General features: G+C 36.5%; 1 protein-coding gene across 1 annotated transcript in view; it reads right to left on the bottom strand.

The window, feature by feature from the left end:
• Positions 1-22,736, bottom strand: part of LOC149373390 (polypeptide N-acetylgalactosaminyltransferase 2-like) — a 270,464-nt gene that overhangs the window by 5,171 nt on the left and 242,557 nt on the right. Inside the window, exons 8-9 of the mRNA XM_089597235.1 lie at positions 14,935-15,154; positions 10,178-10,388 (exon numbers count right to left, since the gene is read on the bottom strand). Of these exons, the coding sequence (XP_089453361.1) occupies positions 10,178-10,388; positions 14,935-15,154 (431 nt within the window). The remainder of the gene's footprint in view (positions 1-10,177; positions 10,389-14,934; positions 15,155-22,736) is intronic.

Genomic DNA, 22,736 nt, shown 5'->3' with positions numbered 1-22,736 from the left:
GGGTCGGGCGTGGCCCTGCGCTTGCGACCGCCATCATGGATGAGGCTGTGATGCCGCGCCTTGCAATATTGGCATACACCTTGGGAAGGGCAGACAGTTGCCATGTGACCCGGCTTCAGGCAGTTAAAGCACAGCTTGTGCTGAGTGACGAAATTCCTTCGCCCAAGCGCGTCCAGTTCCACGAAACGGCTGCAGTGACCTACGTAGTGCGGCGCGTGGCAAGCAGGGCAGTCATCGTTGACTGCGTGGGTGGCTAAAGATCAGTGGTTGCGGCTGAGTGGCGTCGGCGCGGGAGGGCGACTGCCGGTCTAGCGTACAGGATCGTTCGTCGATCGGGGAGGGCGCGAGGCTTCCATTGAAGTCAGTGAGCGGCCGCGCCTCCGCAGAAAGCTGGACAAAGTGGCGAAGGAGGCCGCTTCCCCTTGTGCAGAGCTGGCTGCCTCCAACTTCTCGAGCTCGTCTTCCCAGGCTCTCCGAGTCGAGGGGTCCATGGCGGTCAAGGCAAAAGAGACCATCCACACATCCCAATGTTCCACCGGCTGATTGAGCGCTCGCAGTTGATCACGGTGCTTTTCTAAGGCATCGAGCAAGCCCTGCAGACCAGCAGCGGACTCCTCGCGCAGAGGCTTGAGTGTTTGGAGTGCCATGACGTGGTCCTGCACAAGGAGGCCACGATGCTCGAACCACGAGACAAGAAGACTCCAGGCCGTGGAATAATTGAAGCCAACGAGCTGCAAGGTGTCCAGAACTGCTTTTGCCTCACCCTGCACGTTTGCCTTTAGGTAGTAAAGCCTCTCGACGTCGGTGAGCCGAGCATCCTGGTGAATGAGCGTCTGGAACAGGTCGCGGAAAGACTGCCAATCCTCGCGACGGCCAGAAAAGAGCGAAATATTGATGCTCGGCAGGCGAGGATCCGAGTGCCGTCCAGGGAGCGGTCCGGGGAGTGGTAACTGGCCACCACCTCCTGGCATGGTCGGGAACAGCCGACTCCTAGCGTCATACAGGCACGCCTTAGCGTCAAGGTAGTATCCCTCTGCGGACCTGTACAGGGCTATCAAGGAGGCAACTTTGTTCACAGGTGCGCCCTGAATCAGATCCTTATGATTGGCTTGGAAGTCATTCCAATAATCAGCGAGTAGCTCAAACCTGGCGTCGACGAGACCCATGCTCCATACTTCGACGCTCTTGGCGGATTGAGTGAATTCCGCGAGAACCTCTAGCAGGGCTTGCTGCGTTTCCAGCAACGAGGGCCAGCCTTCGTTATCCCTGTAAATTAGTCACGCGCTGAGCTCGACGCTTGGCTCTCAAACGGCGCCTTGTTACTTGTGGTGCAATCGTGCATGCCAAATGAGTCTACGTAGAATATTGAGAAAAAGGGGGTGAGGAATCGCAAATGAATCTATCAACCCGACCAGCCGCGGGATGACGTTAACTAGTAAATCCCGCGGTTTAAACATGAAGCAGCCTGCAATCTGCAACCCAAAACCTCTCGACAGCCTCACTGACTGAGTAATCGTGGTCGCACGCAAGGTCCACGACGCGGACTGCACGGCAGTCGCGGTGGGGCGTCTCTCGCCTGTCACATCTTGTTAAGGCTATCATAACCTCAAATCGCTCTACCACGTGGCGCGGCTCTGCACGATTGCATCACTTGCAACAGAGGCCCAATGTCTCGATACGTTCTCGGACGTAGAGAATGTATTTTCGCATGATCGCATCTCACATCGTCCTACTTACATTGCTTCGCGTAGCACCGTAGTCCTGGCTGTCTTGGGCTCGATGAGATTCTGGCGGTTGTCTGTCCCAGTCACGCTATCCGGCTCGAAGGACCAATGTTTGAATTATTCTTTATTAGAACGTCGAGTAAATACAAGATTGGCAGATCAGCCGTAACAGATATTTTATAGTAGGCAGATCGACGTGGAGGTCCGGTTTGAGAGTCCCCAGCGAAGCAAGAGGTCGAGGCGTGCATACACGTTGGCTCCACTAGATCAAGCTGTACGCTCGCGCCGGCAGAGACCAAGCGAGCAGCAGCTCCCTCTTCTTTGAGCAGAAAGAGGGGAAGGGGAGGGCATGGGCGCGCAAGACAAATCTTGCACATCTATTTCCGAGTCAACGTCAGTTTCTGGAACATTATCTAAGGGCTTACAAATGTTTTCGATATCAATTCTGTTTTGTAAAAAAATGTTTGAAACTGGAATCAATGGTATGAAATGCAAGTTTGTTAAATGCAAATGGATAAACTTTGGAGAATCGTTGACTTTAAAATGAGCGAAGATTTGTCTTTTCATATTAATATTTACATCAATAAAGTGATAATGTATGCATACATTTAAATCATATATTCTTGCAAATATATATATGCAGTCCATGTCTTCATACTCGTGATCACTAGAGAGTATCTCATTTGCACTTTTGAGATTTGAACAAAAACACGAAAAAAGGTGATTGTTGTAATAGCCGTCTCAGTAGAAGTCTGTCGTCTAAAGGTGAAATTGTAAGGTTTAAAAGTGTCAAAATCAACAGAACAAACAATTTCCAGCTGGCTCAGATCGAATATCTCTTTTATGATTTAAAATAAGATCTAGTTAAGCACATGTAACACTATACTTATTCAGAGTATTATTAAATTCTATTGGTGTACAGAGTCCTGTATCAAGCATGGATCATCATATAACGAGGCATTCGTGCGTAAATTTGTGCATATTTTTTGTCTTGGCTCCTGATTATTTGTTTTTTTTTCTCTAAAAGAAAGAAAAGAAAAGATAAAAAAAAATTATAACCTAATAGTATAATGTAAAAAATGAAAATTAACACAAATTGAAATTTTATTATGTTAAAAAATTAATTTCGAACTCATAGCAAATACAAAAGATTTATTTATTGTTGACTTTAAGTAAAAAATATAATAATGTGTAATATCTTCGAAGGTCATAATTCTGTAAAGATAATGCAGTGTCAAGTTTAGACGTTAGTTTTTGTAATTTGAGTTTTTTTTCTATATCTTTGACAATATTTAGCATTCGTAATTTTACTAAAAAAATTAATAAGTACATCGTTAAAAACTACTTTAAAAGTTAATGTACAAAATTAAGGCTCACTGGTCATATTTCTCATCAGAATATCGTTTTTGTAAATTTGACAACTGTAATGTAGGCGTACGTAATTGCGATATCAGTATATCTGTATGTGTTTCCTCCAATTCATTTGAAGAAGGATATATACTTTGCTTTCCTGTAAAATATTTGCTTGTTGTTTTATCCTCATTATCACAAGATTCCTGTAATTTTACTTGAAACATACGTTGTTCTCTAAATTTTCTTACTCTTTCTAATGAATTACATAATGATGAAATATTGTTGTTACATATTACTGCTCTTTGTTGCTCATTTTGCTGTTAATGTGCTCATTTTGCTGTTGATTTTGTTGACGATTTTTGTTTTCTTGAAATGTTCCTGTATGTCTTAGATGTAGCCTCAAAGTTAGAATTTCATTTGTTTTAAATTGACATTTCGGAATCAAAAAATGGACTCGTGCCTCCTCTTATGCTTGGATTAATTTGAGGAACACTAAAATTCTTGTTTGGGGTGGCAAAATATGAACTCGTTTATGATGTGGCATACTTAAGTATGTACTTCAAAAGGATTAAAGCTTTGTTTTACATTATGAGGAGATTTCGTCAATTCCTTTGACTTTTTCGATTTTGATTTTGAAGGACTTGAACCCATTTCAACTGAATTTAAAGAACAAACAGATTCTTAAACTATTAATGTAGTTATTGCTTACACGTGCAAACTAAACATGAAAACGCACTTTGCACCTACAGAAAATCACTATCGCAAAATATTAACACTCAAGTCATTGACATGTTGCAACACGAGGAAAATTAACTTCAAAATGAAATACACGTGCTTTTTACGTAGCACTCAAAATCGCTTCTGCTTACAAAGACGATTGTCGGATAGGGAAGGAATGTCTTGAGAAGCTTGTTGCGGCCGCAGTTCATAATTGATGACAGCCGGCGCCACCACGTGAGAGCCAAAAAAAACTGTAAGCTGGCATTCGAAAATTATTTGAAATACATTTCACATAGAATTTTACCTATGTTTTTATTTATAAAGACATTTGTATAATTATTTATTGACATTTGGCCCTACGTTGCTTATCAAATTTAAAATAAGCACCCTCAAAAACCATTAAAATCATATGTTGTTCGATACACATATACATATATATATACACTAGCGGCCCCCACTCACTAAATGGAACACCGTACTGTGTTGATATGTAATGGTAACGTTTTTGGTTAAAAATTTTATATCTATTCCTGACACTTCTCAGAACAAAACTCTTTTTATTAAAAATATATTTGTTTGGAATCCATACAGTTTATTTGGTCCAGTAAAAAGCTACAAAAAGTAAAAAACATATAATTATGCTAAAAAGTACCGTGCATTTCTTGTGCCATAAAATAATCATTGGCCTTAAAATGCCGTTGATGAACAGGGCCTTTGATTTAAGAAATAGGATATTTTTTAAAGCTGTAAAGATTCAAAGCTCACAAAAAGTAAATAATTGAAAATTTTTTTTCTCTTATCTCATAACTTTAAACCAGAGCAAACAAGTTCTGGAGCCTAATCCCTACGTTTTTTATCGTAACAAAAATACAAATTCTACCTTTTTAAAAATCTGGAAGATTCAAGAGATTACTATAAGGGTTATAGTGAAAAAATTATCTTTCACTTAATAAATTCTTTCGTCATTTTCTTGATGCCTAAAATTGTAATTCAACTTCTTGTGACTTTTGGCATAGTTGAGACTCTTGTAAGTCCTCAAGGCTATTTTTTTTAACTTTATGAGGTTGTAATATATTTTCTGGCAAGGTAGTTTGACGTCCGATAACCCTGAAAAGGACCAGCGAGCTTCTTAAGTGAACTCTTTCTTGACTGAAGTTTCCAGCAAACGTGATTGCCTCTAAACCTCAGGATGATCTTCTTTGGCCTGTTATTGCAGCACCACACTGACTGGGAAGAAAATTACAACGTTTAAAGCTTTGGAGCTAGTTGTAGAGCTCTTTCCCAACGTCTCCTAGTATAACGTCCAAGACGTTGGTGTATAAAGCACCTTTATTTACAGACTCAGTTGTTTTGGTGATCTAAGGTGGAGAGATTGGTTCGTGATGCTTGCCCGTTGGAAACTGTCCCGTTGGCTCACATTTATTTTTTTTTTTTCATAGCTGTTAGGTTCTTCTAGCGCATACCTTGGAGAGAATCGGTGATTGCTGGTTGAATGCTTAAAGTCGAGAGGATAATATAAGGTCATCAGTCAGCGGGCTTCCCAGCCTTGCGACGAACAACTCCGCTCGTGACGTCTGCCAGTAAATGACTGATTTGGTTTAATAGTGGCCGGCTTTACATAGTCTTTTAGTTGACGAATCTTCTCCGGATACCGTAGTAAAAATGTATTTGTTAGCAAAGTAATTTAAACTTAATGGGCCCTTAAAAGAACCGATGAGATTGATGGTTAAGTAGGGAACGTAAATAATTAGAATGGCCCTGAAAAGAACATCTCGTCTTCAGGTCATTTCCCAGTTAACCAACCGTTCATCGTTAGTCAAGAAAGTGGGCCTGGAGAATACCTTCTCTGTAGGTATGTCGTTGGGACAACTACTAAAAAGGACGCCGTTGTGGCTACCGGTACTCTGCAGGGCTGTCTTCCCTGGCTTGCATTTGAAGTAGAAAAGTCTCTGACAGCACCAGGTCAAATGGTTGAACGGCCAAAGTGTTAGAGCAGGTTGTGCTCTAGCTATACACGTCTCCTGGTAAGATTCCACCGGAGACATTGACGTCCCAAAAACCCATTTTTCCGTGACAGTCGGTTATTTTGGTAATCTGAGTTTAAACCCGATTTATTTTGCTTGCCCATGAAAAAAGAGTGTCATCGGTAGCCGGAATGCCTAGCTGCACGACGAACCACTCTGTTCTTGGTGCAGTGCCAATGATCGATTACGGAAATCGTTGACTCGATGGGGCATGTTATTCGCTCCGTGCATGACACGCAGCGCCGCCCTTGGTGTCAGAATCGGGCAATACCGTACCCCCGTATGATTAAATCGTAACACTGTCGCTTATAGGAGAAAGTATTATTTATTGAATAAGACGTACATACTGCTATCGCGTAAACATCAGCACCCTAAAAAATGGATACGATTATCCAAACAAGCTTGAAAAGTATAAGTTGCAACATAGTTTTTAATAATGAAACGCTGAAAAAAGCTAAAAAATTAGTAGAGAGTGGGCACGTTGCCTACATACAGGAATATGTAAATAAAGGAGTCGATCATCTGATCAATTGCTATGTTGTGAAACAAACATCTGTCAGCTTAAATCCATACAAAGTAGAATTATCTGTAAGTACATTATTGCCTATGCTTGACAAATGTAGGTTATGGTAACATATACATAAATGTGTAATTTATTTATCAGATTAACGAAGACCGCTGTATCTCCGACGTGAGCTGCGAATGTGTAGCTAATCAGAGCCAAAAGTGTAAGCACATCGCAGCACTGGTCCATTTTATCAATACAAGTGATAGCCTGAGTAAAACTGATTTTGAGCAAATAATCTACAGCTCCTTTTGTTTTGTTTCATGGGGTCTACTTGGGAATTTATACAGCACCACCCCCTGCTTTTCTTTCTTGTTGCAATTAACAACGCAGCACTGTCTCGTACGCATTTCGTTACTTTGTAAACGTAAACACTGATTCAGATTATACAGCTTGGAGTTCTTGCTCTCACGTATACAACATTACAGATAAGTATGTGTGTTGTGTACGATATGACAGATAATATTTAATAACCCATTATTTAAAATTTCGGGCGATTTGAAGTGCCTAGCAAAATTATTTATCCGTATTATAGACCCGGTTTGGCTAAATAACATTTTTTTCCGCCTTCGATTTCTCAACTAATTACTTTAAATGAAATAATATCTTTTCTCATTAAAGATAACGCTTATTGTACGATTCATGGGGGTACGGGTACGCCAACTTTGCTTACCTACAGCGCTGTAGTCGTTTTTTTTATCCCCTCCAACCTGATGCACGGAGCGAATAACCACTGTTTACTATATTTGGTTGCGGGTGGCTTCAATTTTACCTTGATGCCACCTAGCGGTTCCTACTGAACTAAAGCGTAAAGCTAGCTTATTTTATCAAAAGTTTGAGCTTATTTGTTGCTATTGTTATTAAATTTTTCAAGAAAAAAACTATACAAAAACCATCTTGGAATCATCAAGAATCAGTTAGCAAAATTTCAGCAATATCGGTTATCGGTTTAGTGGTTTTCTCGGTGAGCGATTACAACGGTTTTAGTGACTTTGCTTTATATATTAGTAATAGATATATATATTTATCCTTCATGATAAATTGATTAATTTGATAAATTATTTATAGAATTATTTAACATTTTGACATGATTTACTTATCAAATTCTAAATAAGCGGTCTTAAGAACCATTAAAATGATATGTAACTCCAAATATAAATATATAATTATCCTATATATATATATTATAGTGCTCTACGTCCAGCTCCTTTTAATAAGAGCACTACTATGGGCGCTTAACACTTGGAAAAGGGACAAGGAAAGGGATGGGAGGCCTCCCACTACGGGAGGTGGGTAGGGGGATATTAGGCAATTTTTGCTGCGAGAAGGTCGCCTAACCCCTCTTTAAGGAGTATTGCGTAGTGAAAAAGCACATGTGAAAATTCACAGAGGTACTTGCCCGAGAAGTCACACTGGCGTGCCAATCAACGACCTAGCCGACTGAGCCACCGCGCGCTCGATGTATACATATAAAATGATCATGTATAATTTATTGATTAATTTGTTTAATTAATTAAATAAATGTTCAACTTTTTGACATAATTTGCTTATCAAATTTGAAATAAGCGCCCTTAAAAACTATTAAAACGAGATGTAACTTGATATAGTCATATATAATAATCTTACATAATTTATTTACTATAAATTTAATAAATTGTTATATTTATATAAATATGTGACATTTCAACATAATTTGTTTATCCAATTTGAAATAAGCGCCCTTCAATACTATTGATACGTTTTTCAACTCTATTGTATACGTTTATTTTAATGATTTATTTATTTTTCAAATAATTTATTAATAACAAAAATTACTAGCATGATTTTATTGCAAGAAATGAAAAAAAAATAAAACGAGAAATGAAAAAAATAAAAAAAACAAGAAATGAAAAAAAATTTTTAAAAAGTAATAAAATGAAATATAAAAAAATAATGAAATGAAATATGAAAAAAATAAAACAAGAAATGAAAAAAAAAAATAAAACAAAAAATGAAAAAAAAAAAAACAAAATAAAAGAAACAAAAAAGGGTATATAAATGGGTCATGAGACCGACGGTAAGAACGAAGTTCTTTAAACATGACATGAGTATAAAGACACACAATTTCTCAGGTAACAAGGGGTCACCAGACCTATCGGAAGAACGAAGCTCTATAAAAATAAGTACCGCATTCATGTAGTTCACTGAAACAAAAACTTGAAAAATGAATAAAAAGTAATAAGAAAATTTAGTTCAGTACTCACGGTAGTTGAACTTCGTGAGTACTGTATTTATGCATGACGTACTCACGAAGTTCAACTATCGTGAGTACTGAACTAAATTTTCTTATTACTTTTTATTCATTTTTCAAGTTTTTGTTTCAGTGAACTACATGAATGCGGTACTTATTTTTATAGAGCTTCGTTCTTCTTATGGGTCTGGCGACCCCCTTGTTACCTGAGAAATTGTGTGTCTTTATACTCATGTCATGGTTAAAGAACTTCGTTCTTACCGTGGGTCCCATGACCCATTTAGATTTGTTTATACTTCTTTACAGCTATATTCGACCAAAACTGCATGGATTCGAAAGAAAAACTTTTTTGATAAGAGGTTTTTAATTCCGGAAAGTGTCAAAAACAGATGCAAAAATTTTAAACTGAAAACGTTTTACATTACGTGTCAACACACTAAGTGGTCGACTCAGTGAATCTCGGGCAAAATCGAGACGAGAGGGTTGCAAGTTCTATCATATAACTGCCCTCTTGAAATTCTAATAAAACTTGAACTTTACGATTCAGTTATTCGCTTTTACGTGTCTGGTGCTCGGAAAGTGAACAGTCCCGTCCACTCTGTGGACAGTAATATTGACTTCTCAGACAACATTACATGTAAAATCGTAAACGCACCACATTCGGAGGTTAAAAAATGCCTAGATTTTATGTGTATTTGCAACATTCTTAACCTCACTTACTAGCTGCGTACTATACTATTCTTACTATGGGGGCCGAAGTCTTTGCACTCAGGGAACGTGTTATTTTTTAGGACGCAATAAGTATGTGTGTGTGGATAACGGCGGAGTAAAAGAATACGGGCACGTGTGTTGAATTATATTTTATTATGTATATAACTGGGATAGGGCTTTAAAAGCTGCTCTGAGCAAAGCTATAAGGATGAGTCATGAGCAAGCTCAAACGACAGAGGGCAGCAGGACATGATGCTACCTATATTTAGTGCTATTCTTGCCATGAGATTTTTTTTGAAAACCCATTTTGTTGAAATTACATTTTTACCTGGAGGTAAATGATACAATGCCCAAGCGTCAGACCCGTTTTCAGGGTGTTTCATATGCGAGTGTATAACTATAAATACGTTTCGTGGCTCAGCGTGTAGTGAATATATATAGGTATACATTCACACGGAAGCGCGCGCTGAAACGCCCTGAACGTTTATTGCAAAAAACAATCTTGCCACTTAACTTTTCGACATTTTCTTTTTTAGAGATTGTAGAGGAAGGCTCACAGTTTATGATTATGTGTTGTAACATATGAAAATATGTTTGTTTAGCACTGTCGTGGATCCCTGAAAATCGGAGAAAATGCATTTTTTGAAACTTTGAAAAACCAACACATGGCCAGCTCATGGGTAAAATCACTATCAGTTCTAAAAATATTAGTACAACTATTTAGATGATTTATCAGGAGGGATCCTTTCATTAAACTTGATAAAAGATGGGATGTGCTTGAGACGATCGTTGTGCCATGTAAATAGTACCCAGTAAATAGTACCCAGTAAAGTTATTTCAATTTACTTACCTGATTTCCACCTGTGTCGTGGCAAGGATAAAGTGCAACAGTACCGTTAAGCAGATGACCCATACTATCTAAGCAGACAGCACCCTGCCTCAATGATCCACCTGGTCCTCCATCCTTTGTGGGGATTATCAATTCTGGATAGACGTATTTCAAGTACCAACTGAAAGGCTTGCAATGTAGCTTACGTTTCAGCTCAAGTCTCTCTTGTATGCTGAAATTCATTCGAGGAAAAATTATTGTCTTTAGACGAGTGATGTTTATAATAAGGGATGTATGGTGTAAAGCTCAGCTCAGAATCTCAAAAAGCAACAGGGCCACCTAGTCCTTACTTGTGGATATATTAGTTTATTCTTGTAAGTGTAAATAGTATCTATCAGTAATATTGGTTATACAGTTTACAGACACTGTATTGACTACCACTGTCAACACACACACACACACACACACACGCACGCTTACTGCTCTACTTCCACAAATTTACGGATACACTACTTCATAGCTAAAATAGAACTGGGCGCTGTCTGCAGAGCTGAGCTTCACGCTGTACATCTTCCATTGCAAAAAAAAATTCAAAATTACAAAACTAAAGGTACAATACTAGGAAAGTCTTGATTATCTTACAGGTCATCGTTTGTCGAATAAATTAAGTATTTGAACGTATTATAAAAGAAACACCAAAATTAGAAAATTGACTTTTAATTCAATTCACTTGGGTAAAAATGTATCTAAATCTGTGGCGTTTCTCACCAACCAAATCAAAAAACAAAATTCGTGCTAAAAACAGCGTCTCATTCCGCGCGAACAGTGATAAAGCTGCGTATACATGGAGTCTTGAACTTCTAGGATCAGCCCATTAGCCCCTGCAAGTTCGACAAATAGAGTATATATTCTTGCTTTTCACTCGCACTCACACAGGCTTATGACTGGTCCTGGAAGTTTAGGACTCCATGAATACGCACCCTAAGCCACATCATCTTTAACATTCAAAATCTCTACAACGGACACACTCTAAAATTGCGCTCAGTACGCATAATAATAAACACTGTTTTCAATCTGGTTCTACAGACACATTACCATGAGGTCATTACGGCACAGTGGAGAGGGGATTAGTTAACCAAGATAAAGAGCTAGAAGAGGGAAAGATAGCCAATCTGATCGAAAACGAAGAAGTAGAGATCGTAACAGCAAACCAGAATAAAGAAACAGGAAGCAAGAAAACCATCTACCTAGAGCCATTAAAAATAGAGGGGGAAGTCAGTCGTATGGCCATGATATCGATTCTTGAAATTTGAATTTTTGTATATACTTAATCGAGGTATGGAATAGTGATGTTTTCGTATTTCCAATAATTGTTTTTGAAAATTTTTCAAAATATTGTGTATAAGAAAAAAAAAAATTTAATGTTGTTTATTCTAGATAGATATATGAATACCGTTAGTTATACTTAAGGTTTCCATGAAGATATGTTTATTACACAAGGTCCATTTATTTTTATTTTCACCACCGTAGAGACGAAATATTATTGATTTATTAGGCACTTCTTATCTTCGTATACCTACTTTGGTTCGTTGAAAAGCTTATACTGTTTATTGTTTTTCTTATTGAGGACACAAAGTGCCATTTTACGCCCACGGGCACACACAAATGGTCTACATCTTTTTTCTCCGTATGCGTTAATAAACTAGACACTTGATCTAGAGAATATGGTCAGTGGATATACGTGACCTAGAGAATCCGGTCCATTCTTTTCGATTTAAATTTAATCTGGCTACCCAGATCTTGCCCCAAGAGCCACTTTAGTACCCCTTTCTAAACAAAATAAAAGTAAATAATATTCTTATTCAAAGTAAATTTTTGACCACCCCCCCCCCATGATTGTTCACGTAAAACCCACTATTGCATGCCATTTAATCCAGATAATAATGATCAGGCAGGTGGTAAAAAAAAAAATTAACTAAACAAAATTAATCAAGTGTCAACGCTAATTTGTGTGCCAGTTCATGTAAATGCCAACGGCCAGGCTTAAAAAAATCAAGTATCAACGCTAAGTTGTGTGACAGTTGGTGTACATGCCGACGGCTAAGCAACTAACTTTAATTTAAAAAATTAATTCTCAAGGCTTTGCTGTGTGCCACTAGTGAAAAATGCTGATGGCCAAACGACTAGCTTAATTTAAAAAGGAAACAAGCTGCTTTCCAATTAAATGACCGGTTACGTACCGTCGGCTAGCCTTCTCTACAATTATCAACCCTGTTCTCATTTTAGTGCTCCGTCTTTAACCTTTCCTATCATGTCCCCAGTCTATTAATCGAAAGCTTAGGCATGAATATAAAATTTATTGCTACGCCGTCTTTGACATCACAGTGGTTTAACGTATAAAAATAGAGAAAGTACTTCTGAAATTCCTGATTTCAAAACTGAACTGCAATCCAGACTAGTATGCTTCCAAGATACTATCCATGTAAGAGGTCAACACTTGACGCATGTCGTTTGTGAGCAATAGTTTTGCCAAGTTTTCATCTGTTACTTCGCTTAATAACTTTATACCAGTCCGAATCTTCTGCCTTGTCTCCCTGATCTTATTTCTACCTTGAAAAGCTATGAGTGAGCATTTATTGCAGATGTAAAGATAATGTTTTGTCCTACTGAGCCCATGCAAGTTTACTCATTGAATACGATCCTTTCTGTTGGCTAGCGCCAGTTATTATGTGTGTTTAAATTCTTCTGCAATCACAATGGTTATTCAAACTAGATTGGGACTTTCCAGTGATTAAAAATCCATTAGATTATTGGCTGCGATAGTTATCAGAGGTTTAAGAGTTAAATAAGGTTAGAATACCTAGGTAGAATCGGTTTAATCCTAAAGTTCAGAATTTGTAATTCAGGTATAGAATTACGTGGGCACGATGATGCGTTAAAATGCGCCTTTGCTAAAGATCTGCATATTCATATAGTTCAAAGAGATCAAGTTAACGTAACACTTCAGAAGTCCAAAACAGAAGTATTTATATTTTAGGTTCTCAGTATACCCTAACTTGAGCTTTGCGCTGCTCATCTGTTAGCCAAACTCGTACGTCATTTTTGTTTAAACTTAAAGTAACCAATTGGTTCTGTACGTTTGTGGTCTAATTCTAGGGACGTGCTAAATTGAATTAAAGCTTATCCTTCTAAATGGCCTATATTCATAGCTTATTATTTTAGTGATATTCATGAATTGGTTCCGGAAACTTTTTGGCATTATATAACGGGTATAGTAAACCCAGCTGATATCGCATTTTAGAGTGTTTTACCATCTTAAGACTCGATACCATGGGCCCTGGCACATATTATTTCATCACCTTCAGGTTCATGCTTGATCTTAATAAAAAACACCATAGAATTACCCAGGAGTAACCACTAAAAGCTCTTAACGTCGCGTCGTATGCTATCTGCTGGAATTTAAAAAATATCTATAGCCAACTTCAGATACCGTTAATAGCATTGTTTCAATTTAAGAATACAATCACATATACTAGAAAGTATTAGAAAAATTTGATTCGCAGCTAACTTAACGATAAGACCACATTTCGTAAAGGCTGCGCATGAAAAAATATTAAAAGTGAATTTGAGAATTATAGTTTTATTTTTGTTGTTCTACTGACTTTCTGCCCCATATTTGTTAGTAAAGTTATAAAATAGGATTAAAGAGAGTAAATTACTCCAAAATACATCATGCATACCAGCAAAAATTCTTATTTTTCTTTATTTGCAAATTCAAGTATGCAAATCTGAATTTGAATTTCAAATTATTTCATAGACTAAGGACTCAGAGACGAGATCAATGGTCCTGTATAGCCTGTGCGCCTTACAATAATTAAGACTTATAATATAGATACTGTGGAGGGCTTAAGCATAACATGCCCTTTACAACGCAATAGAATTACAATTAAAAAATTCATAAATAAGATTAAAGGTAAAAAAATACAGCACGATCTTGGTACGAGTGTGCACATAAAATCATTAATACTGTTATGGTACACAACGCATGTAAGTATCGTAAAAAAAAGAACGTACACGCAAACTAACGTGAAGCAACAAACAAGTTTAAATAATAGACATAAAAGGATTCACTCTAATCTGAAGTAAATAATAGAAAATTGCCGAGACTTTGTCTGTTTTCTTGTCACTAAAAAGTACTGAATTTTTTTGTAGTTATATTGGAGTTATAATACAATTTTGTATTATACATTTAAATAAACCAGTATCTTAAAGTTACCCGTACTGATAGTCCGAAGCCAATAAATAAGAAGTGACTGAAAAATCACTAGTTTTTGTTGAAAATATTATCCTACTTGTAAATTTTGATTGTCATCGATTTATTCGTTTTGTGATTGATCGAGACCAGTCTTGGGCGCTTTAATTTGAAAATAAGATTAAATAATTAGTAACTTGAATTTTTACATTTGATAAGAATTAAGACTATGTTTTTTATAGCAATAAATCATTTAATTGTTCGTACAAAATTGGAAAATTAAATATTTTAACCGTAATTAATAATATAAAGATTCTCAAAGCAATTTAACTGCGCACGTCGTTCTAAGATGTCACTATCTAAGAATATATATATTTGATGGGAGGTCAATATTTTGCTATGTGAGGCAAGAGAAGAATGCCAAACTTGCTTTTAAGGATGGTTGGGTGTTGGAAAGATGTGAATGACATGTGTGGAAGGAGGGTATACATGTAATGTAATATACAGTGTACATGTGTATACTCACTTGCCGTAAGGTATGTTGCGAGCAAGAGGTACAGCGCTGTAGTAGAACATTTTGTATTCGTCCATCCAGACCTCAGCAGCTCGCCGAGTATTACGTGCGAACACATTTCCACTTCCACCAGGAAAAGAGTATGGGTGGCGTTTGCGGAATACGTGACCAACCCTTGAGCATGGAATTATTTCCAGGCTGCCACCACACTGCCACACTCGGAACGAGATTTCTGTTATTTTATCAAAAAAAATAAGCGATTATTTTCTACCTTTATAATATGTGTCGTGTTAACAGATGGCTAGGAAATTGTAAGCACTACATTTAGTATCTTCAGTAACATCAAAAGTTATTTTTATTTCTCATTAAGCGAAGATATGTATTTTAAACATTGTTTGAAAAAATTTTAAATAAATGTATATACTTTTAAAAATCTTATGATCTACAAAAAAAAAAAAAAAAAAAAAAAACAGCATCCAATAATGTACCAGATGTTTTCAAAGGAAATTGGATGCTGATATTAATTTATGCACACTGCAAAAATTTCATCGCTTACGTAGCGTTTCCACATGATGATCGAGCAAAGTTAATCATGTCACAGTGTCAGTGTCTCAACCACGCTTTACTAATGCTCCTCCCTATTTCCTCTGTTAAAATACGGAAAAATCCGCTAAACATCCGTATTGATTTTTTTACCCTATATTTCCTTGTACTTACTTGCTCTTCCTCACCAAATCCCTGAAATGTTTTTTTCTCTTCCACGTTTTTCCTATCATTTCTCCACTTTCCCCCATGTTCTTCCTTCTGTTTTCTTTAACGCTAAATTAAATTTATTACAAAAAGTTAAGCAAGGTTTCTTACGCACTCTGAGCATTTGACCTTATGAGACTTACAAAAGAACCAATATTAATATTTTGAAATTTAAAACCAAACATTACATTATTGTATAATATTTCTCCATAAAAAAAGAAACTAATATTTTATTTTAAAGTGAAAAGTTGGGCAATTTTAATATGTTTGGTTTCTATCTAAAAAAAAACCAAGACAAGCTATCGAATATACACAAGTTTCTTTTTAGCATAACAATAAGGTAAAATGGGGTATAGTGGGACAACGCAAAAACTACAGGGTATAGTGGGACAGGAAGAGAAAATCATAACTGGTAAATTCAATTGTCAAAAAATATCCTTAAAAAAATTTCCTAATATTCCTTTATCTCTTAGCTAGATAAGACTCCCAAAATTGATTGTGGTAAACGCTCAAAGGAAAATGAAAAAAATATTTTATCAAGCTGTCCAAGCACTTGTTTAATGCATACGTCTTAAACGAGGCACTTCACCCATTTTAGATGTGACACTAAAGTTGACTATCAAGATGATATACCGAAACTAAAATTTTTTTCGTACGTTCAAACTATTGATACGTCATAATATGACACTAAAGAACAAGTTTTATTAATTAGAACTTAAAAATAATGACTTCATAAAATATAGCCTGTCCTAGTATACCCTTATTTTCTGCAACACCATGTAGAAGTGGGACGAGGCTTATCATTGCTATCCCACTACTGCATCTTTTTTTTTAAAAACTAAGTAGTAGTGGGACAAGTACTTGACAAGACCAAATTCTATTTTTAACGACTGTGATTTCGTGCTTTTTACTATAGTAATCGTGCGAGTGTCATCAGTCTAATCATTAATAGTGAAATTAAACTCAAATATATTTGTAGGATTAGTAGTTAAGTGAATGTGAGCATTGTTACCTGGTAAATAGATATAATCTGAAACCTAACCTCAATGCAATCTGTATTAATCCATCCTGCCCAATATAAAAAAATCAACATTGCAGAAAATGATATATAATTTAAATAGTTAGTTTCCATTATACTAATATTGAAAAAAAATACTGAACAAAATTAATACCTCTGAAAATTGTCAACAGAAAAATATAGGTATTAATTTACTTACATTATATTTTCATTTGGTATTTCAGCTAAGGAAACCCGGCCCGTGGTGTTTGTTAATAATTTGATAAATTACTTTAAAAAAAAGACAAAAAAAAGAAAACATTAAAAAAGCAGTAGGTTTTAGTTAATAAGCAAGAAAAAGAACAAATAAAAACGCTAAAGAGGACGAAAAAAATTTAAACAAGAAGTTTCAAGAGAGTAAAAAAACTGTTAGGAACAAAAAAAAGAATTAAATTGAAAATTAAAAGTTAAAAAAAAATTTTTAAATAAGAAAACCGGAATGCGAACAATGACTCAATAGTTCAGGAAACAAAAAAATGTTTATCTAAACTAGAAGACAATGAAAAAGCATTAAGTGCGTGTGAAGTTCATTTATTGCAGAGCAATATAAAAAGAAAAAAAGAAAAATTTTAAGACCTTAAAAACTAATATTTAATTTAAACTTGTGTTCACTATTATTATTTTCGTATTTTGTATTATTAATAATTATATTATTAAGTTTATATTGTATTAGACACTATTTTTTCCTTTATTATTAACGGACATAGTAAGTAGAGATTTTGTGATATCGTAGAAAAGAATATATATAAAAGAGAAATCCCTATAAATCTATTATTTTTAATATTTATATACTCTCAAAAGTGATAGTTCACCTCTTATAAACAAAAAATTGTGTTCTCACATAAGCAAATTACATTGTCATATACTGTTCCACTACTAGCACATTTACAGTGTCCTAATACTGCCATAATCCTCAAAGACTATGTCCCACTACTGCAGATTTCACGACTTATTTGAAAAATTATTTAATTCAACGGACAATGATAAGCACAATCAATAAATATTGTTTCCTTAAGTAAAAACCTATATTTTTAATTAAAAAAAAAATTCAGGTGAATTAGCATTGGTGGAACTTCAAAAATAAGAAATAAATATTTTTTGCTTAAAAAAGTGTCCCACTATACCTAATTTTACCTTAGCATATACTTTTAAATATAAAACATGTGGCAGTAATCCTTCATGTATATTATGTAAAATTTCTGTATGAAAATTTATGTTTATATTTTCATCAGTGCGATAAGTACCTTAATATTTTGCATAATCTATGATGTAATGAGTATGTTCTTTCCCTTTAATATAATTCAAAATTTTATTATTCAAAATATACGAAAGTTCGTTATGAGTTGTTAAAATTAATTTGTTTATCAGTTCTCGATCTCAGAGGAAATACAAACGACTTTATGGTTCCGTTTCCAATGTTCATTGACGATAATGAAAATTGTAAACCTGTACACTGCATGTTACTTTGCAATTTCATAATTACGAAGTGTTTTCATAGAAATAAATACTTTAAAGTTTCACTAATTATATAATTTTTACACCTATGCTATATCACTCGAAGTATCTGTCTGAAATCGCCTCCTAAAATAAATAATTTCCCACTAAATATAAGTTTTTTTTATTAATTTTGTACTCTAAACAAGAAGTTTCAATGTTTTTTGAATCTCATGGTAATCGAAATATTCTATAACTTGTCATCTCTTTACGTAATGAAATTAAAGCAATTCTCGTCCAAGCCATAGATACAACCTTTTTATTTTTCAAAAAAAAATAAGAAACTAACTTTTAATACAAAAATGTTTTTGCAAAACCTCTTGGACCATCAATAAAATACAATTTTGTATCCCTATTAATATTTTCATTAAAAATTTCTTTTTGATCACTACTTAGTTTAACAAATACATCCTTGCAATTTTATCCTAAATCATTTACAGTTTTATTGTCCTCAATATCTTCAGACGTTATTGTTTTATTTAATTCTGGAAATCCATAATTTTTATATGATTTTTCTCAAAATTTTAAGATTTTCTTAAAAGGTAATAAAGCATTATTTTGCTCATCGTCTTTTAAATCTTGAATATAAAATTATTGGAATGATTCCCAAATAGTCTTACCACAAATTTCTTCAGATATTAAAAACCATGCAAAAAATTTTTATAATTGATATGGCAGCGTAACGCTACAAGCTTCCTCAAATATTTTATGTATGTGAGAGTCGTGTTCAACTAAACTTAAAGCAATAGCAGTTTTTCTAAACGTACTGTTATGTATGTTATCAACTGTTTTTGAAATTTTAAAACATTTAGCACCACTCGTCTAATTTAAAATTAAAAAAAAAAAAAAACGCTCTGAGTCCTTAGGTGACACTATATTTAGTCAACCTACTCTTAAATTACGCCTAATTTTTATTCTTCTAACCTATGTTCTTAGCGTCAAATTTCAACAGTTATATTCTGGAATATTCATGTACCTAACTTTATTCGCGAAACTATCTATTTTATTGAATTTCAACCAAGCTGTTCATGCTGTTCCAAAATTTTCTGTAGCTTTAAACAAATCTTTTTTTTTAAGTGAAACTTCTTTAGGCGCGCCTTACATATATTATATATGTATTATATGAGGGGTTAATCCATGAAACAAGTGAACGCTGTCGTACACACATGTATCTACAAATATATTATCCGAACGTATACTAGAGCTAACTGCGCCACAGACAGGGAATCTCTAATTGTCTATCTCCCTTCCTCTCTTTCCTTCCCTCTCACATGCGCACAATAGTGCGCCGCGATTACTCTATCTATATATGTGGGTGCGCGTGGTAACTCAGTCCGTAGGTCGTGGGTTGGCACGCGGGAGACCGTGGTTCGATTCCCGGCCAGTGTGACTTTTCGGGCAAGTACCTCTGTGATTCTTCACATGTGCTTTTTCACCACGCAATGCTACTCGAGAAGGGTTAAGGTGACCTTCTCGCAGCAAAAATTGTCTAATTCCCCTTACCTCCCTCCTGTAATGGGAGGCCTCCCATCCCTTTCCTTGTCCCTTTCCCAAGTGCTAAGAGCCCATAGTAGTGCCCTCATTAAAAGGAACCGGACGTAGAGCACTATAATGTAAAAAAAATAATCTACATATGTATGGTATAGATTCTCTCTATCACTATCTAAAAAGTAGACAGTCAATCGATCCAAAAATTCACCAGCACAAGCAAACGGAATACTTAATAGTCGAGCCGTCACCCATCCGTCTACCAACCGCGGCCAACTCTGCTCAACTTTCCAGATCAACAAGACTGCAACTCTACCGCTGCACCACCGTGTCGGTAGTAGGTATACCTACTGCTGCATGGTAAACAGGGCTCGGAGACAAAATATTTTTTTCGAGGATGCAAGGTTTAGGTTGGTAGCACCTTGCATGTCCGATGTCAGTTCCCAATTTCCAACCATTCCCGTCCTAAAGCGCCATAATTTGAATAAAAATTTTGGCATCAATACAACAAACGAAAAAGTGATAGTAATGCAATCAAAAGTTTTATTAAAATGGGAAATGATATAATAATTTATAAATACGTAGTGTAGGATTATAAACACTTAATCCACGCTCAGATTCAAACATTTGTTGATCGTTACAACCACAGTACGAATATAATGAATTGCCTATAATAATAATAATAATAAAAATGAAAATAGCAATAACAATAATTATAATAATAATAACAATATTAAAAATAATAATAATAAAAATAATAATAATAATAATAGTAAGGATGATACTGATACTATTAATATCAATAACTATATAAAAACTTAAACAAAAAATATAATAAAAAATAAAATAACAATACCAATAATAATAGTAAAAACAACAATAATAATGATAATATAATAATAATACTAGTAACAATAATTATAATAATATTAGTATTAATCACGATAGCGATAGTAATAATAATAATAATACTAGTATTAATCATGATAATAATAGCAATAATAATAATATAATAATAATAATAAAATTGGACAGCCAAATAACCAATTGTAAGGACGAATGCAATGCAATTAGTGAATTTTTGTTGTGTGGTCTTCCATTTAAATTTTATAAAACTTATATTTCAAAATTACTTATTCTACATATAAATGATAAGACCTAAAAGTTGTACAATACAATAGCCTTATTCTTTTGAGAACACAAAGTAAGTATAACTTGAATTCATATAATTTATTATTCAGTTAAAGATGAAGTAGCACGAGCAGCAGCAGCGGCAGCAGTACTAGTAGCCGAGTAGTAGTTTTTTTTTTTTTTTTTGTGGAGGGAAGGGAAATGGATTGAGGCAGACCGCAGGGACAGCGGTAGTGTGGGACTCGGTGGATTTTTTTTATTAGACTACCCATACCCACTAAAACTCCCCTCCGCCCATGCCACGTGGCTTTTGATCCAACCCGGAACCACATTAGGATTACTTCAGGGTGGAGCCACCAGGGAGACCATCGCGTCTCACAGCATTAACGAGCTAACTCGCCACCAATTGCTAGAAGTGCTGATGCTCTCGAGTCCTGAAAAGGACTTGGGGTCCCTGAGGACTAGCACCCTTTCTAGCGCTCCATAGTAGGCCGCTAACCTAGCAAGCACCACGATAAGCTTGATGCTTTCCCTTGCTGATAGGTTAAAAGTACCCAGCGCAGCGTAGGTCCACATTAGCCTGCCTTTCAACTCAAGGCCTTTTTGCCTTATTTCCGTCCTGCTTGGGCCTTACCCCTGGCCTCTTCTAGCGCTTTTTTGAATGAAGAGCAGCTCCCATTGCCTGCTTCTTGCTTGTTGTCCGTCGTTGAGCAAAGGAAGCACCGTGCTGGGCCTGGACACTCTTTCTTCCGGTGGTTTGAGCTTCCACACCGGAAGCAAAGCTTTGATCTGTTTTCTTCTTTACAGTTGCCTGAGACGTGTCCATATCCCAGGCATTTGTAACATCTTGTTACTTTAATTCTTCTTCGTATTCGGCAGCTTACAAAGCCAACTCATAAGTAGTAGTAGTAGTAGTAGTAGTAGTACTAGTAGTAGTAGTTTTTTTTTTTTTTTTGTGGATGGAGGGGAAATGCATTGAGGCACACCACAGAGTCAGCGGTAGTGTGGGACTCAGTGGATTTTTTTTATTAGACCACCCATACCTACTAAAACCCCCCTCCCCCCATGCCACGTGGCTTTTGATCCACCCCGGAACCGCGTTAGCATTACTTCAGGGTGGAGCCACCAGGGAGAACATCGTATTTCACAGCATTTGTGAGCAAGCTTGCCACCAGTTGCTAGAGGTGCCAGTCCTCTCGAGTCCTGAAAAGGACTCGGGGTCCCTGAGGACCGGCACCCGTCTTCTAGCGCTTCAATAATGCTTCCTTTTGCTGATGAGTATAAATACTCATCGCAGCTTGAGTCCACATCCTTTACTCAGGGGCCCCTGCTACCTGCATGGCGGCTCTCTCCTCTTCTTTCTTCTGTTGGAGGACTGACCCGTTGAAGCCATTCACTATCGTCCACCCCTCCTCGCTGCTGAGCATCTTGGAGATGTTGGTTTCGGGAGTGGCCGCCCCGCCGATCCCGTCCACCAGCTGCTGGCGCTCACGGTGCCATCTCTCACACGCGAAAAACGTATGTTCGACGGTATCATCCAACGCAGGGCAGTAAAGACACCTTGATGTTGCCTTCACCGCCATGCGGTGGAGATAGGCATCGAACTGACCATGCCCGGAGAAGAACTGGGTGAGGTGGTAGTTTACCTCTCCATGTCCTTTCTCCACCCATGGCCGCAGGTCCAGAATCAGGCGGTGCGTCTATCTACCTACTGCAGCCCGATCCCACTCTTGTTGCCACGTCGTCAACGTTTCCTCCCGTCTGTCGCTATCGCTTTGGTCGCCGGAGCCCAGGAATTTCCTTCACCGCTCCCGCGCAAGCAACACGACGGGTATCGTTCGTGCTATCACAATAGCGGCAGCGGAGGAGACCGTGTGGTAGGCACACGCGATTC

This window comes from Copidosoma floridanum, unplaced genomic scaffold (assembly GCF_036245765.1).
Source record: "Copidosoma floridanum isolate Cflo_tuat_1 unplaced genomic scaffold, Cflo_Japanese_pri ptg000031l, whole genome shotgun sequence".
Taxonomy (NCBI): Eukaryota; Metazoa; Arthropoda; class Insecta; order Hymenoptera; family Encyrtidae; genus Copidosoma; species Copidosoma floridanum.
The sequence above is the reverse complement of the archived record's forward strand: the minus strand, read 5'-3'. Positions and strand labels throughout refer to the sequence as shown.